This window comes from Solanum stenotomum, chromosome 5 (assembly GCF_019186545.1).
Source record: "Solanum stenotomum isolate F172 chromosome 5, ASM1918654v1, whole genome shotgun sequence".
Taxonomy (NCBI): domain Eukaryota; kingdom Viridiplantae; phylum Streptophyta; class Magnoliopsida; order Solanales; family Solanaceae; genus Solanum; species Solanum stenotomum.
In genome coordinates, this window is record NC_064286.1 from 62,400,935 (window position 1) to 62,411,932 (window position 10,998).

Genomic DNA, 10,998 nt, shown 5'->3' on the forward strand with positions numbered 1-10,998 from the left:
AAGGGTCAATTTTGCATGAGGGCCAAAAGATTTTTAGGGTAATTGACATTTTCATTCTTGATCCCATCTAATATTAGTTTATTATATGAAAAGCCCACTTAGTTTTAAAAGGTATACTTTTGTGACATCATTTTGTAATAAATCAATTGAAGCGTAACTAATTCAAGTTTGCATCACGTAGATCTCATTTAGAGGAAGCACTCTCTATCAATGATAATTACATATAAGCACTATATTCGCATTGCGTAGGAAACGCTACCTATCAATGATAGTAGCATACATACAAGTTTCTGTATTCAAACCACGTAGAACCCATATAGGAAAAGCGCTATCATTAATGATAGTTGCATACATTCGGAGGAAACAATCCTTGTCAATGATAATTACATACAAGTTGCTATACTTGGGCCGCGTAGAATCCATTTAGCGAAAGCGCTCTCATGATAGTGGCATACAATAATAACTTGTTTTCATAACTTGCATATTCCGTTAATAGATAAACATAACTTTTTTATTATATTAGTAAAGCGCTAGCGCCTATGCCTAACCTTATACAAGAGCTACCTTCGAGATAGTTATATACAAACTAAATGACTAGATTCTCTTGAAACACTAGTTCAATGACTAAATTCTCCTAAACCACTAGTTAAACTAGTCGTCCTATAAAATATAAGAGCAAATATCATTCTGTTCTGTGGTGGATCTAATATTTGAAGTTTATGATTATCGAGTTTGTTACATGTGCATGTTCAATGAATTTCTGAATTAATATACAGGGCTTCAATTATTTCATTTCCTTTCACAAGATCAATTATCAAGTTCACTTCAATTTCTATATAACATAATAAAAAGACAACTCAGAATACAGAGAAACAAACAAAAAAATAAGCAGCAAATTTAGCTGTTACTTGGTGTATAATAAGCACAAGATATTATATATCCTTCATTTTCTTGCCTGTCTTCTGTATACACATTTTCACAATACAATTTTCTTTCTTGTACTGTTTAACCTTCAAACATATTCATTGGAATATACATAAATAGAACAAAACAGATTCGAGTTATCAACTCGAATACTTTATGCTAGAACCAAAAAGAATGAACAACTCGATTTCTCTTTACGTGTGAAAAAAAAGGAAGCTGAAAATATTACTGCTTCAGCGTTGCTTACACGAGTAGTGTCCTTAAGAGTTGGGAACAAAAGTACCAATATGACCAAATCCGATGATGAAGAAGGCGAACGCTTGAATGAAGAGGTACAAGAAATAGTGATTTTTCCCAAAGGCGACGTCATAACATCCACAAAAGAAGAGGTAAGCACCAGTAGCTAGCTCTAACAAAAGAAGTCTGTTGTCAAAAGAACAAAGAATAACTTAGTTTGATATATGGTTAGCCCTGTTTGATCTAAACGATGAAAGGGAAGTGAGTTTAGAGGGGGATTGTTTACCTGTCACCGAACCTAAATCGAGGTTTCTTAACTGCTTTGCTGGCTGATTTCATCTTGAGAACATCCCCTAGTTTCTCTGTGACAATCCATTCGTTGACTCTTCCTGCCTCTAACAATCCAATGAACGTAGCCTTTGTTCGATGTAGTGACATGACATTCTCGAAAAGGATCCAAAATATTATCAGATGGAACGACCTGTTGTCAAATAGGCACGAACCCAAAACCTCAGCATTTTCTTATTCACCCTCAAATGATGGACTAGTAACTATATATTATTAGCTCTTGCTATAAGTATCACACATTTGTGTTTAAGTACTTGCTCTGTAGCTCATGAACGTTTTGATTATCGATCATCTTGCAAGGATCTGTAAAATCTAACAGTGTCTTTCCTATTTCCCTTTTCTGTTTATGTCAGTCCGAGCAATGTTGCTCGGACTATCCTAAAATGATACCGCGCCCCTGTCGGATCATCCAAAAATGCACTACTTCTGGAGGATTCGACATGCACCAGGAGGCATTTTTGAAGAGTCCGAGCAACATAGCTCTCGTAAGTACTATTTGAAGTAAAATCTTAACATGGAATGAGAACTGACCGTGGAGTTCCAACTGCGTTGAGTATTGTAATAATGGAAGGAATGTAAACAGCTCCCCATTTCGGAACTTCAACTTCAGGTACTAATACAGTTGCAGGTAGTACAACACAGTAGAACACAAATGTCACAATGTGGGCTACAACTTTTCTTACAAAGAAAAAGCTGTAGATCACATGAATCTTCTTCCACAACGATACTTTCTGCGAAAAGACAAATGCAACATAAAGGCTCAACAGGGACTTAGCTAGCTCAGTATTACTATGCAGTTATAAAATTCACATAACAACGATTACACGAGGAATTTACCTTGTTTCTTATGATCTCCATAAACATTTTCCTGAAAAGATTGGCCGGGCCACAGGACCAACGATGTTGTTGATAGCGATACGCCTTGAATGTACTTGGTAATTCATTTTTCACCTATACAAATGAAACAAGAGCTTAAAGTTTCGAACTTCATGACTCAATGTCACTATAGTAAGTATGACATTTTATTTGTTTGTAAATAGGATATATCACTCGTATTTCGGATAAGTTAAGAGGGGAGAATTTAAGTATTACCTTAAGAGCGGAAAGGTACAAGAATTTCCAGCCCTTGAGACTAGCGCGGACAGCCAGGTCCATATCCTCGACTGTTGTCCTATCCTTCCAACCTCCAGCCTCCTCTAATGCGGCAATTCTCCAAACACCGGCTGTCCCTGTGTTGTTTTTTCACACACACATTGTGAGCTTTACTTCTATTCAAACACAACAATAACAACTACTTTGCCTCAATTCTAAGCAAATTGGTGTCGGTTATATGAGTCCTCAGTGTTCATTTTGCTCCATTTGGCCTCTTACGGATTTCAAAAGACTAAAACATTAATTACTGCATAAAATTAGCTGAGACAAGGAAAAATAGTTTTTCATCTCAGCGTTGGCGTGTGTAAGACTAGTGCATCCAAGCACACCGCAGCCAAGAGGGTCCCAAATTGCTTCGACTAATGGAGACAGACAGGCTTCCGTGCACGATAAAGAACGTCAAAACTTCATTACTATTACATTTTCCTAAACTTCGTCAATCTCATCTGCTAATTTGTTCCGAACTAGAGTTTCTAGTTTTAAGATCCCGCATTTAGTATGCATGGCGTGAGATGTTTCAAGCTCGATATCTACTTATTTTGCCATTCCTATGATTTTTAGTCCGTTAAACAACAACATCCCCAATAGAGTCTGGAGAGAGTAAAGTGTACACCAACCTTACTCCTACCTCGTGAATGGAGACTGTTTCCAAAAGACCTTATATATGACTTTTAGTCTATTTGGTTTCTTTTTGAACACGAGTAATGTCAATATTATTTTGTCTTTTAAGCTCGGACTTTTCGAAAATATTGTTGCACCACCCGTGTCAAATCCTCCAAAAATACACTATCTTTGGAGGATCTAACACACACTCAACGACATTTTTAAAGAAGAGTCCGAGCAACATGAATCATATCTGGTCTGTTCCTTAGAGATTTCAAAAGGGTCAATCTCAAAACATTAATTACATGTATAAAATTAGCTGAGATGATGAAAAAGATGATTAATGGGGAAGCAATTTGTTGATAGTACCATTAAAGCCAAAAAAAGCATAGGTGGAAGAGCCCACTTCTTGCTCCACTGTGAAATGATAATCCAAGGACATTTCTTGCATCCTTGTCATCAAGCATTCATCAGCATTCACTGCAGCCATTATACACCACAAAATCGTAAAAGATACGACGTTTGGACCTAACTTAATATCAAAAACTAATCCGAAAACTCGAAAAGGAAAGATTGTTCAAGTCAAGATATACAAATCACTAGTTCATTCTCTAACCAATGTGAGCTTATGATTAATGTAACATTGTTTGAATTAGAGCAAAGTTTTATTTTTTTTAATTTAAAAAAAAACTTTGAAAATTTTATGGTCTAAAAAACTTTAGTCTGTATGACTATAAATCATTTTATTAAAATTAAAGAAAAGTTTAAAGTTAAATTATTTCTAATTATATAAATATGACATTCTTTTTTCGACTAACAAAAAAGGAAAGCATGCCAAATAAATTAAAACATGGGAGTTGATTCATTAAACCTATAAAACAAGCATGAATTAATAGATCACATGTTACGACAAGTAAACTATATTATTAAAAGATAGCTCAGTGCATAAAACATCGCACGTTCACGTAAACTATATTAAAAAGTAGCTCGCTACAAAAGACATCTCGCACTCACGCATAAAGTCTAAAAAAAGGTCACATTCTAATGTAGCTTATACTAACCTAACACAAATATTAATTACTACTTGCATGATTCAAATTCTTAACTTATAGATCACACGAACCCTAACACAAATATTAATTGCTACTTACATGATTCAAATTCGTAACATATAGATCCTAGTAGTGTGGAATTTATTGCACTTATTAGTGTCGGTTAAGTAAGTAGGAGGTGGCTTAGGTCCACAACTCTTTTGGCACATGCAATTGCTGGCTATATATTATGTAAACACCATTTGTCTTCATCAAGACGACTCCATAACAGCCTTACATTTTAAGTATAAAACATGGCAGCTTTTTCAGTACCGTTCCAGCTCAAAAGGATAGGTCTATATTTATTTTACGTTTGATATTTGATATTCATATTGATACACTTGATTAAATTCAAATTGATGCATTGCATAACCAATTTCTAAAGGGAGCGCTTTCTATTGGAATTTTTTCTAGTAAAATGAGCTTCAACCCGAGATCTCACGTTAAAGATCATTCCACCAGTATATATAGTTGTTCAACCGATTATTAAAGTGCATATATCATGAGACAATATATAAATATTTAAAGAACATTTTTAATTATGTGGCGTAAATTAATTGAGCATCAAATTTAAGAAAATAAAAGCTATTTTTGAAATTTATTGTCTTAAATATATTGTGAGATTAGATCATAAGAGTGAAATAAAATGAATATTAAAAAAAGGTATTTTTTTTTCTAATAGATTAATTAAGAAAATTTGTGCCACATAAAAGAAAAATGTAAATACTAACTAAAGTAAGTATAGTAAACTATTTTTAGACCATTATCCCAATTTTATATTTAAATGGTATTCGGGTTCGAATAACAGAAATCGTAATTAATATTTGTATTAGCATAAATTGTCTACATTTCTTTGTTCTCTTTTACTTTACTAACACGACATATTTTGTGCATCGAACTATCATTGTTTTTTGGTATAATTTTTGTTTTCGGGTCCCACCGAAGTTAATAAGAGTATACGTGGCCCAACTAAATTGACCAACCAAGATTGTTACCTAAATCATCATACACACAACAAGAAAATAGCTGTCTAAAGCCACCGACAGCTATAAAAATTAATTTTTATATTTTGCTAGAAGATGATACTATAACACGTGATTTTTTAAAGCAATAATTAGTGACAAAAGTTTTATTCTGTAATTAGGAATACGTGGTTTATAATGCACGAATTAATTTTTTTTGTATAGTACTACATGTTACTATTTATTGTATATATGAAATTTAAATTTATATATTTATGTGTTTACTTTTTGAATAAAACAAAAGCTTATTTATTATTATGATGTTTTAAGTGCCAACATATTTGTTTTACGTTCCATTCCGGACAAAATAATACTATATAAGATTTTCTTGTATTTTATGTAGGTATTATTATTAAGGGATAAAGATTTGAAAAATACCCCAACTTTGGTCGGATTTGCTGTTGCGATACTAAACTTTCACGAGGACCTATTACCTCCCTAGACTATTTAATACCGTATTTTAAACATATATATTTGCCCACGTGGGCATAAAAAATAATGCAAAATTATAAATAGTAACGTGTCCACGTGGGCATATATATACATTTAAAATATACTATTAAATAGTTTAGGGAGTAAAAAATACGGTATTAAATAGTCTAGGGAGGTAATAGGTCCTTATGAAAGTTTAGTATCGCAACAGCAAATCCGACCAAAATTGAGATATTTTTCAGACCCTTATCCCTATTATTAATTAATGGTTCGAATTTTATGTGGAGATTAATAGCTTGTTTAGAAAAACTTTTGAAAATTAAGAATGTTTATTCTAGAGGGTTGAAGTGTTTCCAATTTATTTATTTATTTTGGAAAATAAGCGTTTTTTTTTAATAGTAGTAGAAATTGTTTTCTAGAAACCAAAAAGGTATATTTTTTTCAGAAGCATTTTTGAAACATCAAGCATAAATTGTTGTTTTAATATTATTTTTTCAAATTTATTAGTCAAACACAAATTGCAATATTATTTTTTCAAATTTATTAGTCAAACACAAATTGCTAATGTAACATGCTTCAAAGTAAATAATTTTTGAAAATTTCACCAAATATGTTAGTAGTAAATTTCCTCACTAGACCAACCAAATGACCCCTTAATTTAATGATTCTTGTTATGACAAGTGTGATTTTGATTAGGAAAACGACATTTCGATGTACTAAGTTTTTGCTACGCGAGAGTTAGGGAAAATCACAAGGGTCTATTATATAGAGTAACGAGTAACTTACCGAATTTCCAACGAGCCTGAACAAGTCCGAGTTGAGGATTGTGGACTAGAAATGGAATGGTACGCCAGAGAAAATCAGGCTCAGGTTGAAAATCAGCATCAAATATAGCAACATAATCACATTGTTTTACATATGGATGTTTCAATCCTTCCTTCAATGCTCCTGCTTTGTACCCATTTCTGTTGTCTCTTATTTCATATTTTATATCTATCCCTTTGCTTGCCCATCTCTGGCACTCCATTGACACCAAATTCTACACCAATTCCAAAACAGCAAAAATAGCAGCGGAGTCAAAATTTTCATTAAAAATGACACGAAATGAAGCAAGTTGACACTATGTGTGCCATTTAGAATATAACTTATATACACTGATAGTTGACAGTTGACACTATATGTGTCACTCAACATGCTTATAGTAGGTTGCCCGCATCATTTTATTTTGTTTCCCGCTCAATGTCCAGAGTCCAATGATCCATTGTCATTCAACATGCTTATAGTAGGTTGCCCACATCAAATTTTTTGGTTTCCATGCGGTGTCCAAAGTTCAATAGTCCAGAATCTACTTGGAGCCTGACTAAATTCAGATCACACACAACAGGGTCTATTCGGAGATAATGCTCCCAACATGGTTTTCTTCATACAGAAGGCTCGAATCTGAGACCTCTGGTTAAGTATAAAGTAGTCTTACCACTGCACCACAACTTATGTCGATGCCTATGTCATTTAAGTACTTGTAGTTCTATTTAGATGACCTGATATTATAAAATTCATTTTATACTGTCAGTATATATAACTCGAAGGAATTTGGTTATACCTTGATAATAGGATCAGTTGAATCATCAAGAACTTGGATTATAATACGATCAGAAGGCCATGAAAGTCCACATGCAGCACCAATTGAAAGCTGATAAACCTATAACAAAACAGCAAATTCAATCAATATTTATCCATAACTCCACATTAACCAAAAAAATAATTATGAAACAAAAGCAATTATTTACAGAAGTTAATTAATACAAACCTCTTTTTCATTATACATTGGAATTTGAACAAGAACCATAGGATAACATGAATTTCCAATCTCAACATCATCTTTTAAAGATTCCCATTTATAACGTTTATCTGGTTTTCGACCGAAAATTTTCACTAGCGTAATCACAATCCCCATATAAACTCTCTCAATGAAGAGCAAAATCGACATTAACAGACACAAAAACACCGCGATTCTGAGAAGTGGAACAATCAATGGAGCTTTAATCTGTTCCCAAATTATCGTCCATTGCTCTGTTAAATCATCTCTTGTACCAGCTAGTGTATCAGGAAACAGAGTCGTCGACGAAAACCGATCCATTTCAGAAAAACAGAACAAAACAAAGCAAAACAGAGTAAAACAGAGCAGAAACAGGGGATTTATTAGAGAGAAAAGAGCCTATTTTAAATAAAAACAAAACAGAGTAAAACAGAACAAAAACAGGGGAGGCTTTTAACTAAGGCAAAAAGTGAAAAAAAATGTGTGTTTTTTCTGGGATTTTTTGCGTCTAGATGAAGCAAAACAATGGTGGAATGTCAGAAACACAAAAGATTAAATTGAACTCATAATCAAATGAGGACAGATTTTTTTTTTTTTTTTTTGGAATTTAAAATGGGGTAAGAAATAATGATTTCTGCTTGTGCAATCAATGAGAAAGCAGAAGCAGATATGAGATAGTAAGAATAGAGAATAAGCGGTGAAAGAAGAAACCAGAGAGAAAAAGAAGAAGCACAGGAGAATGTGGAATGAGAAAGAGAAGAATAAAGGCATCTTTTTATAATTTGGCTCATGTGTTTGGGACTGGTGGAGTAACAGGGAGTAAACAAAAAATTGATTGAGAAATGTTTAAATTAATTTTTAAAAAATAAAAATTTATATGATACAATTAATTTTTACTATATTTGTGTTAAATTATCTGGCATATTTTCAAAAAATAATGTTATATTTTTATAGTAATTAACTTAGAATTCTCATTTTATACCTAATGAAATGATTTATAGAAATGCAAAAGATCTGAAAGTGTTTTTTCTTTTTTAAAAAATAACTTTATATTAAGTCAAATTGTGTCACATAAATTAGTATGAAGAGAGTACTAACTATTCTGATAGCGTAAAAGTTTTTTATTAAATCAAAATTTGCACGTATAATGTACGCATACAGAAAAAGTTTATGGCATTAACAATATCAGATTAACTATAATCTTACTCTAAGAAGAATAGTATATACACAACTTTATTTCTACTTAGTGAAAATTGAAAGCTTATATTCGATAGACCATTAATTAGTATATTCAGTATAATCCAATATATTTTATAATATAGGTTTTAAAAATCTTTCTTCTGTTCTTTTAACTTCGTAAGACTCAAACATTAGTTCCACGATAAAAATTAAAATTAGATGGTAAAAATAATATAACAGATTTTTATTTAGTGTAGAAAAGAAAATTCTACACTGACAATCAGTATACATAACTTATCTCCATATAGAAATTGCAGAACCAAGAAAACTAAGTATATAATCTACTCTGTAGCTAAAACAACATTAGTTGGTAATCAATCATTAACACAACAGTAATTAATGTTTACATTCTTAAAATTAGGTAAATGAAGTGGATTAATTCAAGTAATGATATATTGATTATTTGTCTCAGCTTACTCTGTACAGTTTGCAAGACTATGACAGTTCAACTGCATTTTTGGTGGTATATTTTTATTTTCCTTTTTTTTAAAAAAAAAATAGAGATTTCATTTTCTGCAAAATAAATTGTATTGTTATTTAGAATATATTTATTTATTTATTTGGAGAAAACCAACTAAAGTTTAACTACTTTGAATTTAACAATGTCCAGAATTCAAAAAGTGACTTTTTCTTAACTCAGTATTTGGTACTTACTTTGGGTTGGTTGATCCGAATTTATGTAAAAAGAAAAATCACTTTATGGAGTAAAGTTCTTCCTCTTAAAAATGACTTGAAGTCGAGACTCAGATCTAAGATATTTAATTAAGAATATAAAAATTCTTACTTGTGAGTTATGACATTGTTTGTTGATTATCTCAGTCTGAATTGTATGGTTTATGAGAATCTACGGTAAATATAATTACATGAATTATATTTGAGAAACAATTTTATGTATATACTAATATCTTAATTTATATTTTTATTTTTTATTTCGGAAAAATCTATGTCTGATTGCTGTTGTCACACTGAATCCTATGATTATGATGTTGCTTGGACATATTATATATATTTAATTAGTACCTTTTTTACAAAATAAAAATAAAAATTAAGGACTCTAAAGTTGTTTTATATAATAGTAATATAAAATAATTGTCTCATTTGCCGACAAGAAATCTTTGTTATAATTAAATAATCAATATAACAAATGCAATCTTATGTGTCGAAGTCAAAATTGTTTTCTTAATTTTGGAATTACGGGAACATTATTTTAATCAACTAAAACAAATTATATGGTTTAAGTACTTGTAATGATTTTATAATACTCTTGAATTTTCTCTTAAAGAAAACAAATTTATACAATATTTTTGGAGTAGTTGAGGAATAATTAAGTCATTTCAAACCAATTGTACCCCAGGATTTGGTTGGAATTCATAATCATATTAAATTTTTGGGTTAATAGTATTTTTGGTATTTCAATTATAAATAAAATTTAACTTTTTTTTTACTGATATGGTAAACTTAGTATAATTTTTTATTATTCCACTATTTAATTATCCAAGTGATGGATTATTTGATTTTCTTATATGATATTAGAAGACCACATAGATATTAGTCATGCTTCTGATTTTCATTTCAATCATCATATGATAAATTTTCTCGTGTTTTGCCATAAAAATTTGGAGTTTGTATCATGGTGAAGATGAGGTAAGACTATAATTCAAAAGCAGATCGAACAATTTTTTTTATTTGATGAGCTATCTTTTGATTTTTATTTATGTCCAACTATAATAACTTCCAAATACATCTTTCTGACTTAAAATTATTTCTTTTTTATATATATAAATTTCAACCAAATCTATATTCAGACGCTTGAGTATCAGTTTTCTATTTACTTAAAAAAGAGTGACTAATACATGCACACATTAGGAAAACATTATCATAAAAGGTCTAAATTCTAGAGCTATAGAAGGAACTAAATTCCACATAGCCAAGAAAATTAATCATCTAGGAAATGATTTAATCGTATATTATAAAGTAAGAAATTGATACTTTGAAATATTTTCTATACTGTCAAGGTTGTTAAGAGACTTTTCATCTACTTTAATAGATTTGGAATATTAACAAACACTCAAGTAGTTCCCAAAAAAAGCAATAAATAACACATAAATAATATATATATATATATATATATATA

At 30.9% G+C, this 10,998-nt stretch overlaps 1 protein-coding gene across 1 annotated transcript; it reads right to left on the minus strand.

Annotated features, from left to right (window-relative positions):
- Positions 1-937: 937 nt before the first annotated feature.
- On the minus strand, positions 938-8,002 carry LOC125865550 (glucomannan 4-beta-mannosyltransferase 9-like). Its single transcript, XM_049545757.1, has 9 exons — positions 7,617-8,002; positions 7,410-7,508; positions 6,596-6,848; positions 3,634-3,744; positions 2,602-2,738; positions 2,347-2,460; positions 2,041-2,240; positions 1,448-1,642; positions 938-1,347 (listed from the first exon to the last, which is right to left on the minus strand). Exons 1-9 carry the CDS (start codon positions 7,944-7,946, stop codon positions 1,185-1,187), a joined length of 1,602 nt encoding a protein of 533 aa, XP_049401714.1. The 5' UTR covers positions 7,947-8,002; the 3' UTR covers positions 938-1,184.
- Between the last annotated feature and the right edge of the window lie 2,996 nt (positions 8,003-10,998).